The sequence below is a fragment of the Callithrix jacchus genome, chromosome 13 (assembly GCF_049354715.1).
Source record: "Callithrix jacchus isolate 240 chromosome 13, calJac240_pri, whole genome shotgun sequence".
Classification (NCBI taxonomy): Eukaryota; Metazoa; Chordata; class Mammalia; order Primates; family Cebidae; genus Callithrix; species Callithrix jacchus.
In genome coordinates this window covers 23,489,233-23,506,668 of record NC_133514.1, presented here as the reverse complement: position 1 = coordinate 23,506,668, position 17,436 = coordinate 23,489,233, and the positions used below count along the sequence as shown (strand labels likewise).

Sequence of the window (17,436 nt, the reverse complement as noted above, 5' to 3'; positions counted from 1 at the left end):
TCTACAATTGAAATTTACTATAATCTTTAATTTAAATAGGATTCACTGGCAAAATTTTCTGGCAGAAAACTGAAAGACTGTGGAGAAGATCTTCTTGTAGAGATATCTGAAGTGTTATTCAATGAATTGGCTTTCTTTAAGCTTATGCAAGATTTGGATAATAATAGTGTAACTGTTAAACAGAGATGCAAAAGGAAAATAGAAGCAGCTGGAGTGATACAGTCTTATGCCAAAGAGGTAAATAACATTTATTGTGATTTTAGGCTAAATGGCTCATAAATATACTTCTTAATCATTACTAAGAACTAAAATCGTATTTTACCTCAGCAAAAGTAGTTTTTAGTAATATCAGTTAATCACATTATAAGCCATTATATATGCTAACCATATGTGGAATCTGAGGAGTAACAGCACTTACTAAAGATCAGGAGGCCGGGTGCGGTGGCTCATGCCTGTAATCCCAGCACTTTGAGAGGCCATGGCGGGTGGATCACGAGGTCAAGAGATCGAGACCATCCTGGTCAACATGGCGAAACCCCATCTCTACTAAAAATACGAAAAATTAGCTGGACATGGTGGCGCGTGCCTGTAATCCCAGGTACTTAGGAGGCTGAGGCAGGAGAATTGCCTGAACCCAGGAGGCGGAGATTGCAGTGAGCCGAGATCACGCCATTGCACTCCAGCCTGGGTAACGAGTGAAACTCCATCTCAAAAAAAAGATCAGGAGTAATACAGACAGGAATTGATGTTAAATGTACATTGTCATATAACCAGTTCACATTATCATCCCGTATTGAGGTCTCCAAAGAAGGAGGGCTGGGATCTGGTCCTGGGCCAGCTGCCTGCCATGGCTGTCAACAATCCCTATAGATTCTCTGAGAATATGCATTACCCAGAGGTCACTCTCAGTCAACACAAATGCTTATTAGTCAGGGCTTTGGGTTTTACATCCGTGTAGTTTCTTCTACCTTGTCAAATTTGTTTTGGTCACATTTGAGATTGGATGACTGTTCTGCGTCGACTTGTGGCATACCAGGAAGCTTTTTCCTAGATGTATACCCATTTCCTGATCCTCTTTTATGAGAAGGAAACAAGCCAAGACCCCAAAGAGAAAGAGATGGACTTTGTTTCTTATAATCTAAAGTAGACAAAGTCAGGCTATCTTTTTCATGATGCTTATTTTCTATATATAAATAAATTTCAGACATTTCAGCCATTGCTAAGAGCTTGAAGAAAATAAAACAGCATGATATTATAATAAATGAATGGAAAGTAATATAGTCCAGTTTCAAGTCTAGAGAATTGCTGAATATCTAAGCATATTGCTAAATTCTGTGTAATTGATTTGTTTTAAAGGCAAAAAGGATTCTTGAAGATCATGGCTCACCTGCTGGAGAGATTGATGACGAAGACAAAGTATGTGCTAATTAATTTTTGCCTAAAAATATGGCCGGGTGCGTGGATCACAAGGTCAGGAATTCAAGACCAGCCTGGGCAACAGAGCAAGACTGTCTCAAAAAAAGATTTGCCTAAAAATAATGCTTTTGAAACAATATTATTTTAAGAGTGCTTACCTTAATATTTGAGAACAGAGTAAATCATCAAATGACCTTTCTTCTGACAAACTTAAAACTAGACTATCAAAAATGGTTCTTTGTATTTTTTGTTAGATAATGATCATTATTAATTATATACCTTTTACACTTGTACTTTAAGGAATTAATTACTCAAATATATTTATGTCTAGGACAAGGATGAGACTGAAACAGTTAAACAGACTCAAACATCTGAGGTGTATGATGGTCCCCAAAATATAAGATCTGATATTTCTGATCAAGAGGAAGATGAAGAAAGTGAAGGATGTCCAGTGTCTATTAGTAAGTTTAAAGGCTCTGTATTATTATCTGTATCCATTAGATTTTTTGTAGACCATTTACTGGAACAGGTAAGTGTCAAAGAACCCTGATATCAAATTTCACTGTGACCCTAACTAAATTATCTGGCCTTTCTGCACCATACGTTTTCTAATACATACTGTGTTCAGTACTTTATATAAAGCATCTGTGCCATGCAGGAATGCAGTGAATGGTGGCTACTGTTAAGATTGTGTGAAATTTACTCAGAGTTGTGTATTAATCAATTTAGATTTGTCTAAAGCTGAAACTCAGGCTTTAACTAATTATGGAAGTGGAGAAGATGAGAATGAGGATGAAGAAATAGAAGAATTTGAAGAAGGCCCTGTAGATGTCCAGACTTCCCTGCAGGCTAACACCGAAGCTACCGAAGAAAATGAACATGATGATCAGGTATTCCCATATTTGACTGACATACTTCTATCAGCCTTATTTTAACTACTGAAAGCAGATCTTTCTAAAAAATGTCAAAATTTTAAGCTTAAATGAATGTAAGCCTCATTATTATGCTTATTAAAATCTGAAATAGCTTATTTTTTATAATTGCTTTTTAGAGACAGGGTTTTGCTCAATCTTCTGGGCTGGAGTGCAGTGGTATAATTGTAGCTCACTTCTCATAGCCTCAAACTCCTGAGCTCAAGCGATTCTCCCACCTCAGCCTTCCAAAGCTCTGGGATTACAAACATGAGCCACCACACCCACCCAACAGTTTATAAGTTTTAAATGGCACACAGTTTTTAGTGGCATGACTAAATATCACACTGGCCTGCTTCTTCCTATTTGGGTTGTGAATCATTCCATTGTTCAGCATGTCTACACCATCTAGGTTGGCAGATAGACTTGCAGTATCACAGTGTTTGTGTTCAACCCTTATTTGACTTAATGGCCCCAAAGCACAAGAGAATTGTTCTGTTTTACTGTTATTGTTGTTAGTCTCTCACTGTGCTTAACTTACAAATTAAACTTTATCATAGATGAGTTTGTATGGGGACAACCAGTATAAATGGGGTTTGGTAGTATCCACAGTTTTGGAACATACATTCTGTGGATAAGGGGGTACTTTTAGATATGTTATTTTCCTCCCTTGTCTAGATTTTATCCTCAGGAGTTTGACATTTTACAGTGATGTGCCATTTGTTGGAGTCTTTTTTCATTCATTGCAATGGGTACTCAGTGATAGTTTTCAATTTGTATCATGTCCTGCTGTTTTATAAATTTTTAAATTTTCTTAATTTCTGCCACACATTTTTCTTCCTTCTGTAATTAATATTTTCAGATACTGTTAGTACTCATGGATTGATCTAATTTTCTCTTTTCCTTATCTATCACTTGTATTAAATTCTTTTTATTTCAGCTGTCATATTTTTAACTTCTAAACACTTTTTTTTTCTGATTATTACTTTTTTGTAGTGCCCTGTTATTTCACAGAAGGAGTATCTCCTATTTTTAAATATCTGCTGAACCTTGGTTGTTTTTATTAAACAATGATATACCAAAAAGGAGGTTAAAGTTCTTTTGAGCTTCCCTGTAGGGCATCTGGGGAGACAGCGAGCATTTTTATAGAAACTCCTAAATGTCAGTATCTATTGGTATTTTCTTTGAAATGGCTTAGATTCTCCAAATTAGGATCCTTTGCTGTCCTGCTGTTGGCATTCCAAAACTAGATGTGGGAATGGGGCTGAGGTCCTACGTTTATACAGGCATGCACTAGATTCTTCTGTTTTCAGTACTCTATTTAGGTTGGTGCAGAAGTAATTATGGTTTTGGTCATTCCTTTCAATAGCAAAACCCACAATTACTTTTACACCAAATACTTTTACTGTGTCCTCATTTGTGCCTCTGTACCACCTCCCAGTGTTCCCAGGTCTGGGCTCACTAATTTAACTTCTCTAAAATATAATCTGCCATTTTCTGTTGAGGTTGGAGGAGAGAACCAAGGTGATTTTCCTTAAACATTTTTAACTACCACCCCCACCTTTTCATCACCAGCTCCTACCCCAACGTCATATGCCTTCCTTTCTAGATCTGTTACTTAGAATTATGAGATGAATCTCAGTTTTTGTTTCCTCTCCCTGCTGAAAGCATTTAGCTTTGTTCATCTTCCTCTTTCACTGTCACTCACTTAATGTCTGCATATATATAGGTATCTTTCAGAGTCTGAAAAAATTTGTTTTTAAAATACAGTTTTTATCCCAGTTTTTTTTTTTTTTTAAAGGAAACCCTTTTACTTAGCCATCTTGAAATCACAACCAAAGCCTCCTTCTTGAAACAGTTTTAGAAGATACTTTTATATTTCTTTGTATGAAGGTCTTGGGTTGGACAAAAAAACACACATATCTAACCATCTCTTTTATAGTGACCATATGTTTCAGGCCCTTCTACTAAAACATTTTTGTCTTCTAGGTTCTACAGCATGACTTTGAAAAGACAGCAGAAAGCAGAAATGTCCCATTGGAACAAGAAGCCACCAGTAAAGGTAAGAAATCTACGTCTTTGATTTTAAGATAATTTCCATTATTTACTCAAAAGCTAAAAAAAAAAAAAAAAAAAAAAAAAAACCACAAAATGTTAAATTATTAGTTTGAAAATACTTTGGACCTGATGTGTATTTTTCTTCTGCCTATAAAACATAAGAGAAATTTGTTTCTGTAAACAGTTATTAAAGAAAAGGTGACAAATATTTACCACACAGACAAAAATTCTGTAAAGAGCATCTTTAGATACAAATATGGGAGATTTAAAAAAAAATATCCATTTGTAGGCTTTATTCCTGAAAGTCCTAATTCATTAGAAATCAGGTGGATTTGAGGAATCTGATTTTTAAAATGCTCCCAGATCATTTTGAACAACTAAATTTGGGAACTATTGATAAGGAAAATTTGTAGTTGCCTTTTCTTTTTGGTCTTAAATGTCTTGATGACTCTTGTTCATGCCTATTGTCTTTATTAGTGTAATAGAAAGTAAAATTTTAACATTTATTGCATTACACTAATATTGAGACTTTCTTTTGATGACAGATGACCAAGATAGCTCTCCTGTGAAACCCTGTTACCTCAATATCTTGGAAAATGAGCAACCTTTAAATAGTGCTGCCCATAAGGACTCACCTGCTACTGTTGATTCACCTCAACAACCTAACCCTTTGCCGTTACCTTTACCTGAAATTGAAACCTTAGTGCCTAGAGTCAAAGAAGTTAAATCTGGTCAGGAAACTCCTGAAAGCTCTCTGGCTGGAAGTCCTGATACTGAATCTCCAGTGTTAGTGAATGATTATGTATGTATCGTTTACGTTTCCAAATATTTGTACTTTTCATTTCTGTGCATATTTCTTCATTTTCAGGTTAGCATTTTCAGCATGTGAACCAAACTCCATTTTGTGTTTAGGTTTAGAACCTGTTGGAGCATTTTTCTTAGTCACACTTAAACTTTAGCAGAAGGGTAATAGTGAATTAGGATGACAATCTCAAAACCCACAAGCTGTTATATGTTTTGTCATTTTGAGAACCAAAGAGATGAAGCGAGTTCATTTTAAGTTTGGATCTGAACTGATAATGATACATGAATCATCATTTATCTTTTATACTACTACCCATTCTTGACTTCTCAACTGTTTAGAATATTTTGCAAATTTTAGTAAACCCAAAGGTTTACACTTGGGATGGGAAATAAAAGCAAAAACCTTAAAAATAGTTAATCTTGCTTAAACTGCAAAACCTAAATGAAACTTCACTTGGGTCATGTTAGAACCAAAGCTTAACCCCAGCCAGTCATGAGTAGCCAGCTTACATACAAGCAAATAATTTAATTTACTTCCACATTTTCCAAATAAATCCGTTTGATATTTTCTTAGTGAAAGAAAGACTAAATTGCTTTTGGTCTGGCATTCCCAGTTCCTAAATTGCTTTTTACTCAAATAAACTCTAAACTTTTATGGTGCCTCAGATTTTTCTTTCAGTTTGGTGTCAGAGTGGGATTCGAAAGAGACCCCCTATGGCCTCTGGAAGCATCGAGGAACCAGGCGAAAGGTGCCCATTTCTCGCTGCATCTGGAGGTCTTGGGTAAGTCCCTCTTGGATTTCAGGCCCCACAGTTTGTGTCCTGAGCTCTCTGAGTTTATTTGAGTAATTTCATTTTTTATTGGATCCAGAAGTCAAACTAGGTGTCTGACAGTATCCACAGTTTTGGAACATACACTCTATCTTAAAGTACCCCCTTATCCATAATGTTATTTTCTGCCAACTGGGCCCAGTCGGCAGCCTCAGGTAGGTGAATTTTAGAAAGATAGGCTATTCCGGGTTCATTAACACCTAAGGCGTCTGGGACCCCTCTTTCTAGAACTCTAGCAAATTTTATGTTTAGAAATTACGGACCCAAAACTCTGCATTTATACAGAAATGGTTGCACTTTACCAGAGAAGAATTAAAATTACAGTGGAGACGTTTTAATCTAGGTAAATTTATTTATGGGGATATTAGAAACGAAGGGATCCCAAATGCCTCAGAAACAATAGGAAGCAGTTTTTGATTGGTATGCAGAGCTTTCTAAAAGATATAATTCCAAACTTGCCTCTCTAAAAGATTCCTTACAAAACGCAAGTAAGACAGATGAAAAGCTTAAGCAATGAATTGAAGACAAAAATAAATTACAAGGAGTGACTTCACTCTAACCTGTTACTCTCCTTATCCTCCTCTATCTAATTCTGAATTTACTAACCCATTTTGTTCAGTCATTTTAATCCTTTTGCTCAATTACCCTTTCACTCTGAGGATGATGACAGAAAGGAAGTTAGGCTAATGCTTTACTAAGTTAGACCCTCAGGACACCCAGGTCTGGCTCCTGTAACTACTTTTACTTCTGGATCAAAAGCTGAACTCAGAGCCATAGCAAAAGACTATCGAAATCTCAAGGAAAATTCAAAACAGTTTGCTGAGGAATTTAGAATTAGAATGACCCTGGGCTTCCTGATTTCTGTCAGTTTATGTGCATGATATTAGGAGCTGGGGGAAGCATGTTGATGGATGACCACAGCAGGATGGCATAAGCCTGAGAAGAGTATAGCCAATCCTTCAAGAGCTACTTCTGTGGACAACCCAAAAATGCTAGAAAAACAACTGGAAAACATTTAGAAGGTATCCCACGGTCTTTCCACAAATGATTGACTAGTCCATTATTCAGTCATTATAAACATAGAAGAAGATGAATCTATTTCTGATTACAGGGCTAGATTGGAAATCTCATTTGTTAAACATCCTGTCTTAAAATACAGCAGGGAGTATTTCCTACAGGAACGGAAATGGTTTTTTTCATCAGTAGTCTCTGACTAGAGTCTGGTGACTTGATTAAAAAAACACAAGATTGGATGACAGGTCACTGGTATGGCTACATCAGTTACCATAGCTGAACATTTGGAGAATAGAACCAGAAAAACAATCAATGTCTATAAACAGACCACTGAAGAAAAGATTGTCCACTATTGATCAGTTCTCTAATGGACCTACCTGTACCCATTTTGGGCCAGACTGTTTCATCATCAAGAAGTTCCCAAGGGTTCAACTCTGAAGACAGTCAACACCGATGGGACAAGGGATTCTCTGGTACGTTACTCTTCATATGGCCCTTAAACAAACATGGAAAAATTAAGGTCAGCATCAGTGGGAGTCATGTATAGTGTTGGTGGATATCAGAGCCACCATCTCCACTTTCAACCCCATCCTACAGCAGATTTCTTGGAGGAAAGAAAATGTTTCAGGTTTCAAATCAAGTTCAGAGAATACAATGTGAATTAATCCAAATGACACTTGGACCAGTTTCAGAAAAGCATGCTTTCCTACAAAGTGACACTGTTTCAGTAAACACACTGGGACAAGATTTGCTGTCTAAATTGAGAGGGTACATAAAGTTCTCTTGGGAAGGAAAGTTAATTTTAGAGCTTCCTGACCCTTCTACACTTGAACTGTTCTGTTCCCTACAAGCAGGAATTGAATTGATAATATTGAAACTCACTCTTATACCAACCTTCTGAAGCACCCAGATGTTTTTGTGTTTTTTCAACTAATAAAGGGAAGATTAAAAGTGGTAAACCTATAGAAATCCAAATACATTAATCCAAGCCATTGCCTAAATTGCCCTGATGCCACCTAAAGTCAGAGGCAATCAATTATAGAAGATTTAATAAAACAAGATCTTATAATCCCTTGTATTTTTCTTTATAATGCTCCAATCCTACAGTTAAATCTAATGGACAAAGTTGGAGATTTGTTCAAGACTTACATGCAGTAAATAAAATTGTGAGTCCAATATTCATTCCTGGCATAGTAATGCCTTTGGAGTGAGCTATTCCAAATCCTAACACTTTCTTATCTAATGTGTCTACAGATTCTAAATGGTTAACAGTGTGATAGATATTTGCTCTGCTTTTCTTAGTATTTCATTTGATAAGGAGAACCAAAAGTTTTTTGTTTTTACCTGGAAAAACCAGCAATATACTTGGACTGCATTGCCACAGGGGTTCACTGAAGCCCTATCTTGTTTTTCTCAGACATTATACCAAGACCTGTCAACTTTACAATTGTATTCTCTCTGTATACTGCTTTTATACTTTTAGCTTACTAGGGACATACGGTCTCACTGGCAGAACTTCAGTTCTCTAGAGCAGTAGTCCCTAACCTTTTTGGCACCAGGGACTGGTTTCATGGAAGAAAATTATTCCTTGGGCCTAGGGTAAGGGGGATGGTTTCAGGATGATTCAAACACATGTCATTAATCTTGCACCTTATTTCTATTATTATTACATTTATAATGAAATTCTTATACAACTCATCATAATGTAGAATCAGTGGGAGCCCTGAGCTTGTTTTCCTGAAGCTAGATGGTCCCATCTGGGGATGATGGGAGGCAGTGACACATCAAATATTAGAGTCTCTTTAGGAGTATGCAACCTAGATCGCTCACATGCGCAGTTCACAATAGGGTTCAAGCTCCTAGGAGAATCTATTGCCATTTAGTAATCTGACAGGAGGCGGAGCTCAGGGGGGAATGTGAGTGATGGGAGTGGCTTTAAATAAAGGTGAGGCTTGGCTTACTGGCCCGGCCTTCTGTCCACTGCTCACCTCTTAACCGTGTTGCCTGGTTCCTAACAGGCCTTGGACCAGTACGGGGTGTTGGGGACCCCTGCTCTAGAGTAAAGGTCCATTACTTAGGACATAATCTGAGTGCACAGGGAATTTCCTCTTACCTGAAATAATAGAAACAATCCACGGGTTCCTTAGGCCCACAACTGAGGCAGTTAAGAGAGTTCATTGGTCTTACGGGATACTGTAGCTCTTGAATCCCTTATTTCTCTCCTGGCATAGTAATGCCTTTGGAGTGAGCAATGATTTTGAAATCTTGTGGAAACAGAGGGGTCTCACTTGTAGTGGAGCGCCCATCAATACTGGACCTCTGGTAGATGAACTTTCAGCTATTCTGCTGCCCTCAGAAGTAGCTGTTAATGAAAATGATGCTCATGCTCATGCTCATAGGACTGAACCTGAATATCAAGGAAATGCACATGTGGACTTTATGGCCAAGTCTGAAATTGACAAAATAATTCATTTTGAATGAACTCCACAGATTATCGACCAAGATCAAATCACTTACGATAATTTGTTCAGTAAACAATGCTGTGCACCTGAGTTGAAACAACAAAAATGGAATCTTAAAGGATGCAAATTTAATGCTCAACAAGGACTGACTGAAGGCCCAGACAAACCAGCTGGTCCTTAGGCCTTGCACTCTACAAACCATCATGGTGAAGAAAAATGATTCAAATTATTAAAAAAGTACTGGTGGGTTGATTGTTATAAAGCAGCAGAAACGGCTTACAACAGTGTGGCTTGTCAAACTCAAAGCCAGAAAGACCCTTGACATTTCTGCTGCCTGCTAGACCACTTGTATGTCTGCAGATGAATTTCATTCAGCTGTCACCCTCAATGAGTTATCAGTTATTCTTGTAGTAGTGCCCCTGTTTACAGGATAGATTGGGACTTACCGATATTGAAAAGGTGATGCCATAGAAGTAGCAAAAAATGTTTAGAAAATGTGTTTCCTTTATGGAATATTTCCGGAGACATCTCCAGTGATAAAGGAACTCATTTTCCTGAACAGATTATCAAATAAACAAGATTTTCAAACTTGGTTACACTACCATTGTTGCATGGACAAATGGTATCTTGAAACTAAAATTAGCTACATTAACAATCAACTGTATTACCTTGGCCAAAATGTTACCACTGGACCTACTGGCAGTTAGATCAACCCCTACAGAAAAGGAAGACCTATGCCTTTTAATAGTATAACCCCATGTATCACCTGTATTTGTTAGTGCTGAAATGACTCAATACTGCAAGGCCTTAATGATTACTCAAAAGTATATTTCTACCAGGTGAAGGAGGCTTTTTGTAAACTGCCTACCAGTGATGATCCATGACTGCCTTCCATGACTTAGAACCTAGAGATTGGATCTTTTGGAAACAACAGCAGAGAAAAATTGCCTTTGAGCCTCATTGGAAAAGCCAGATGCTTCCTACTACTCACACTGGTTTTGAGCTTTGGATCCATGTCGCAAGTGGAGAGAGCTTTCTTAGACTTTTGGAATTGGCAACCTATAGATGACTTAAAGATGTCTAAGGGAAAGCCTTCCCTACGAGCAGGTGGCATTGTAAAGTAAACAACTTCCCCACGACAATGGAACAAAAACATCCTCTAAGGTCTGATGTTCAAATCATAGCCACTCTGACTCACCAAAGAAATTGCTGGCCCTGTAGTCATCTAGATTAATGGAATCACAACTAATACTGTAATCTGCTCCTATACACACTTGGGTGAGCAATTCAGGAAACTGGTTTTATGAAAAGGTTTGGTATCCTTCCCTTAGCAAGTTGGTTGATACTTATGATTGACTGACTTGGCACTGGGAAGAAATTATAGAAGCAAAGGTATGTCCTGTAACTACTGTTGATTTTATTGCTGGTAATGTATCACTATGCACAGAAAACCTTAATGGAACTGGGCCTAGACGGTGTTCCAGTCTCCTTATATGTAGTCAAACTTTGGTTTGACACAAATTTGGAGACTGGCCTCCTATATAACGATCACATATTTAAAATCAGAACTATATCATAATACCCTTGACTATTTTAGTAGAGAACTGACAGAAAGTAGACACTGGTTCAAAGGAAGCTCTAGAGGCAAATGGAATACCTCTATAGTTTCACTATATACAGCAAAATAGGTTGTTTTTTATAAGATCAATTTTCAGGGCATGTTTGAAAAGGAAACCAGACATTCTTATTTGGCGATGGTACCCAAAAATAATAGATAGAAATGTATTTTATTCCTCTTCCTATTTAAATCATAACCACTCTACCTGGCAATGTGCAGATAGCAGATACGACAAAGAATAACCATGACAGTCATATCATTCCCAACTGGTGGGTAATAGGGTCTCCTTTGCCCCTTCAGTAATACTGGGTTGTTCATCTTGTATAGCAACAAAATATATAAATGTTTTCATCTGTATGGTCTGAACACTGTGATTGGGGCTATTTCCTACCTAAAATGACCAGGTATGACTCTTTAAATGGTAGTGAAATTCTTAACCTGAGGTTGTTTGTACAAAAAGTGATCCTCACGAAAGAACTCCCTGTGATCTCCCAAACTCAAATATATAAAGAGGTTCTAGATTTTGTTCTTTCTTAAGATCCCTTTTTCTTTAGCTGGCAGTCTATGAATTGGGAAAATTGCACAGCAACCCTTGAAAAAAAGGTTTAATGATACTTTAGATAATCTTCAAGCAATACAATCCGAGTTGAGTAATTTGGCCTCAGTGGAACTCCAGTAGAAAGCTGCTCACAGGAAGGAGCTTCTGCCCTAATTGGTGAAAAGTACTGTTTTTATGTTAACAATCAGGTACTGTTGCCCAAAATTTAAAAGGTCTTAACAAATCCAAATTTTTCATCAGATAAGCAAGGCCTCCTCCATTGAGTTACTCAGTTGGTTAAATTTTGGCTCCTGGGAATCTTTGCTTAGAGGGATCTTTCAGTTCTTGCTACAGTTTCTGTGTTTTCTTCCCTTGTGTGTTAACATCTTCCCAAGGGGTTTAAATGCTTTCCAGTAGCCACTCATTCATTAGGTGATTGCCATCAGGGAAACACACTGACTACTTATTGTTGTTGGAGGCTGCATGACTGAATCCCAACATGCCTTTCAATGATAACTTTACCTGACTTTTCATCCCAGTATCTATGTCAGTAGTGGTAACAGAGTAATGCTGTGCCACCTGGCCACCCCCAAGCTGAGAGGGCAGCCAAAAGGCCGGAACTGTTAAAGCAAAAATAAAATGGAGACCAGGTCTGAAAAATACCTGAGCAGTAAAACCCCACATAAAACGCCTTTAAAATAGCCTTGATCTTCCTTAAATTGCAAAACCTAAGTAAAACTTAACCTGAGTCATTTCTAGTCAGTGCTTTTGTTGGATAGAACTAAAAGGAGTTTGAGACCAGCCTGGGCAACATAGTGAGATCCTGTCTCTACGAAAAATTAAAAATTAGCCAGGTGTGATTGTGCATGCCTGCGGTCCTAGCTACTCAGGAGGCTGAGGCAGGAGGATCACTTGAGCCCAGGAGTTCTAGGCTGTGTTAAACTCTGATTGCCCCCACTGCATTCCAGTCTGGGCAACAGAGTGAAGCCATGTGTCTTACCAAAAAAAAAAAAAAAATCGTTTTGTTCTTAAATATGTATTTATAGTTATGATTTTATAATTTCTCAGAAAGGGGACTTAAAATCTTTCAAAAACATTAGTAGAAACAGTAACTCTTAACTGTTTTGTTTGCCTCACTACCAGTAAAAGTACACATTTAAAACTCTGAAAATTACCTATTAGGTTTATTCTTGTTATCATCTGACCATTGTGTAGAGTTGCCATAAAAGACATTTCATTGAAATTAAGTCAAAGGTAAATTATAAAAGCTCTTGAATTTATATTTTAGTCCGGGATCCTACTGAATGTTTTTGTGTAAGGAAGTGAAATGGTCAAAGTTATGGACTGTGAAGGTTAATCTGAGGACTATAGGATATATTGTCAAGATAGGAGGCTCCTACTATTTATATAAGTAGGCAATATGAGCGGAACAAGAGGAGGAAGAGTGAGAAATACTGCAAGAAAAACCTAAGACTTCTACTTGGATAATCAGTAGGAGGAAAAAGTTGAGGAAAAACAAGTTTGAGGTGATCACAAAAGAGAGTTACTAAATTCGTATGTCATTTTTCTAATTGAGCCTCATCAGAGTTGATAAATGGAAAAATTTGTGAATGGTTACTTACATTCTGCTGGGTACAGCTCTCATGTGTTCAGTAAACATAAGAAATGAGTTGTCTTCCTAACGTTTTTAGTCTTGGTGCTATAACTACTATTTCTTCAGTGTGTATAAACTGGCCTGATTTTTTTTTTTTTTTTTTTTTACTGACAAAATGGTAACAGAAAGGTTGACAGTATGTACACAGATGTGATGTGTAGCTTTTCCTGTGAACTTTGTATTTCTGAATTATTCATAGAGCCGAATATAGAAGAAAACCAAATATGATAGAATTACTGATAAAAGAATTCACTTTTTTTCTTCACATGGATGACTGGTTTAGATCTAGAGTATATATTTTTTTTCTTTAAATTTATCTTACAGGAAGCAGAATCTGGTAATATAAGTCAAAAGTCTGATGAAGAAGATTTTGTGAAAGTTGAAGATTTACCACTGAAACTGACAATATATTCAGAGGTATTTGGCTGTCTTTAACTTGTCTTTATATAACAAATATTGTCAACATGAAGAATGATTGGTATTTTCAATTTTCATTCCAAAGGCAGATCTCAGGAAGAAAATGGTAGAAGAACAACAAAAAAACCACTTATCTGGTGAAATATGTGAAATGCATACTGAAGAATTAGCTGGAAATTCTCAGACACTAAAAGAACCTGGTAAGAGTTACCAATTTAAATCTTACTATATTGAAAATCATTGTCTTTATACAGCTATTGTGTTTATTTTTTAAATATGCCACTATTTCCTGGGAGATTTAAGCCAAATACTGGAAAGATAGCATAATTCTATAAGCATTTTAGTTCAGCTGTTTAATTTATGAAACAATATTGTCAGATTTTTTCTATTTTTAAAATCTTTAGTTTTAACATTTATACATGCACATGGTTTGAGAAAGATACAAAAATTTATAAATAGCAAAAACCCACTTTTTATTACTGATTTTTAGTTCTTTAGGAGACTGTCTCTAAATAATATTCTATGATTCTTAATGTTTAAGATCCAGATAATACCTCTTCTCTACCCGAAGGCAAGTGTGTATCTACACCTACCTCTCCTCCTCCTCTCAGTGTTCATATCATTTTTGGTTGTTCTACTTTTTACTTTCTATTTTGATTAAGTATATGGCATTTTCTTGTTCCATCAAGTTTGGTCATTATTCCTCTGCTGCTGCTCCTCTGCTTTCTTCTAGGTTCTCTGTTCAGTTTTGCCCATATTCTTACATTACTAAAGTTATTAAAGTAAATACTCTTATATAATTAAATGTTATACACTTTCTCTGAGGATGCTTCTTTGTAAATATCATTCATTGTAGAGCCAAGCGACAGTCAGATTTCTTTCTGTAGGAGTCTAATAGCACAGCTCTTGAGCCACTCAGTGTTTTCTTGCATCAGGGTGAATTTCTTTTTGTTATTCTCCATCAGTTCATCAGGTGATGAAAATCATATGATATTTTATTGTTTTTATTTTTCCTGGAAATGGAGTGAGGATAAGGATGGAACATTCACATAACAAACCTTCAATTAATTTCTCAGTTTTCAGCCCATTTCTACCTGTTAGACTATGGTACCCATCTCAGCTGCAACCTCTTTTAAGTACTTGAGCTGCAGCTTTCTCCACTCTCTTTGGGTATGCTTCCATCTGCTTTAAGCATTCTGGTCATTTATTAATAGTCTCTATTCTGTTCTCTCACAACCAGTCTTGTTCTGTTGATCTAGATTTATTCTATTCTATAGTTTTCTTTTCTTTTCTTTTTTCCTAGTGGGGTGTTTTTAGAGAGATAGGAAGTATCTGCTCAGTCTGCCATATTGAATCAGAAACCTCACCTATTCTTTTTCACTGTGTGCTCTTAGGGGATTGTATTAGCTAAGTCAGGATTTTCTTCATAATAACCTTATACTAAAAGTAAAAGCTTTAATGGCAGAGAAAACAATGTTAAATTCTAGTAATTCAATAAGTAATTTATAAAGCATTAATTATTATTCTGTTTTTCAGAAACAGTGGGAGCCCAGAGTATATGAGATGTCTTCAGAGGCTCATCTCTCTCTTTACATAGTCAGTGCATATATGAAAACAATACTAAATAAACATGTTTTGATCTGTATAAAAATGTAAATTAGTTTGACACTGCATTTTTGATAGGTGTGGTAATTTGTGCCCATGGTTATTAAAAACATCAGAAACTCAATTCTGGACAAATTTAAGCCTTGATATACTGTGGGGTTTCATTGAGGGGGAGGGGGGTCTTTCTTCCCCATTGTGATATTTGGTAACAAATTTAAAATGTAGTTTTAAATAAAGTTTGGACTTATCTATAAAGTATCTTTTTTGGAAATTATGTTGAATTCTATACAGCAAGTCAATGTTTTATATAACTTTAGGCTGTTCAGAGAAGAGCAATGGTTACGAGTTAGAGAAATATATTATTTATTATAAAGCCCATTCATTAGGCCAGTCATCCAAACAGTGCCAGTGTTGCTGCTGTTGGGTCTGATGTTCTTTTAGATAACTGCAAGTCCTATTCCTGTGCAAGAATAGGGCAGATTATAAAGGTATCCAGGATACTTATGAAGTTATTATAGAATATATATTAATCCACTGAAATTAGATAACAAGTTTAGAACATAGGTTCTCAGTATCTAAAACTTATTACATCATTATCTGTTAGATAAATATTTTCCGGAATTTCAAATCCTATCTACGTCACCTCTGTCTGAAAGTAAAAAAAATAAGCTTTATATAATTAGAGAGATTTCTGCACAGAGAAGTAACATTGTGATTTTTAAATGAAAAACTTAACTTTTTAAAGTGGTGATAAATAGAACAAAATTTATATAATAGTAAGAATCTATATGCCTTCAGATAAACTTGCCTTTTGAGATGGTAATTTAAGACCAAAGCATAGTAGTTGCTTTTTTGTGTAGTGAGGGAGAAGCAGATTTCCACATAAAGTACTGAACATTTATGTGACTTTAAGTATCGGCTTTGGAAAAATGATTTACTTTTTATCCCAAATTGTCCATATACACAGTAAGGCTTCAAAAAACCAGTTAACAGTGAGTAAGTCAACCTTACAGATTCTTCCTTAAATGTGATGAATTCGTTCCAATAAGTATGTTAACTTTGTTAACAACTGAAATACCCCATAAAAAAAGAACTTGTTGAGTATTCCTTTAAAACTGTTACTTGCTGTATACCTCAGTATAATGTCCAATCAAGGAGTATTAAATGAGGATTTCCCTACAAGGATATTTACTGTATTGCTACTTATATTATGGAAGACAATATATCAACTTTAATAAAACCTATTCGGAAAATTACCAATTCAGAATTAGGAATTCTTACCAAGTGGTCTAACTTCAGGGAAATTGGAATAGTAAGTTATGTTACATGCACACTAAAATTCTGTATTTTCTAGACTTGAAGCAAAAAGGGTAAAAACTTTGTTTTGGTACTCAAGCCAAGCCTTACATATTGCGGCTCTCTCTCTCTCTCTCTGCATGCATATTAAAGGTAAACTAGAAATTGTATTTATATCTTAGTTATTACTATAGTACTTAAAAACCTTATCAGATTGCTTATTTGACTTGTGTTATAGCTGCTATAATCTAAGTCTACTGTTTTTTCTATTTTAGTAGATAATTTAGTTTTAAAATACCTAGGGTTTGAAAGCAGATGGATTTATTTAATCTGTTTTCTCTAGTAACTATTGCTGAAGGATTAGGCATTAAATATTCCTATTTGTTCTAATTTTGAAATTAAAAACTTTGGTTAGAGATAGAGGGAGAAAAGGTCAAAATGAGTGAGAGAAAACGTTACGCAGATTGAGATAATGCCTAAACGAATGATCTGGCCAGACTGTGGAGGTACTCTTTGTATTTTGTAACATTCACTTTGGGTAAATGCTTTTTCACTGTTAATAAATATATATCCTGTATACAACCCAGAATTGTATTTTCTTTTAAATTCACATACTCATTTACGTTTTAGAATTTATTCCACAGTTGTGGCTTAACACTTTTAAATGTAAAACAAAATAAGAAAAAGAACATGAAAAATGATGTATCAGCCGGAAAGCTGATTGAACTTGAGATTTTTTGTTTTTACAATGAACGGTTGCTCTGTTCTTAATTATCGATATTTTATATACTGTTCTAAGAATGCATATGTTGA

General features: G+C 35.9%; 1 protein-coding gene across 50 annotated transcripts in view; it reads left to right on the top strand.

Annotated features, from left to right (window-relative positions):
- PCM1 (pericentriolar material 1) overlaps nucleotides 1-17,205 on the top strand; it is a 114,182-nt gene extending 96,977 nt beyond the window's left edge. For all 50 annotated transcript variants that reach the window (XM_078347413.1, XM_078347407.1, XM_078347403.1 and 47 more), the window contains 9 exons: nucleotides 40-237; nucleotides 1,357-1,416; nucleotides 1,748-1,877; nucleotides 2,146-2,306; nucleotides 4,317-4,389; nucleotides 4,931-5,187; nucleotides 13,630-13,722; nucleotides 13,808-13,922; nucleotides 15,259-17,205. In XM_078347413.1, coding sequence (XP_078203539.1) covers nucleotides 40-237; nucleotides 1,357-1,416; nucleotides 1,748-1,877; nucleotides 2,146-2,306; nucleotides 4,317-4,389; nucleotides 4,931-5,187; nucleotides 13,630-13,722; nucleotides 13,808-13,922; nucleotides 15,259-15,284 — 1,113 coding nt within the window. In that variant the 3' untranslated portion in view covers nucleotides 15,285-17,205. The remainder of the gene's footprint in view (nucleotides 1-39; nucleotides 238-1,356; nucleotides 1,417-1,747; nucleotides 1,878-2,145; nucleotides 2,307-4,316; nucleotides 4,390-4,930; nucleotides 5,188-13,629; nucleotides 13,723-13,807; nucleotides 13,923-15,258) is intronic.
- The last annotated feature ends 231 nt before the right edge of the window (nucleotides 17,206-17,436 follow it).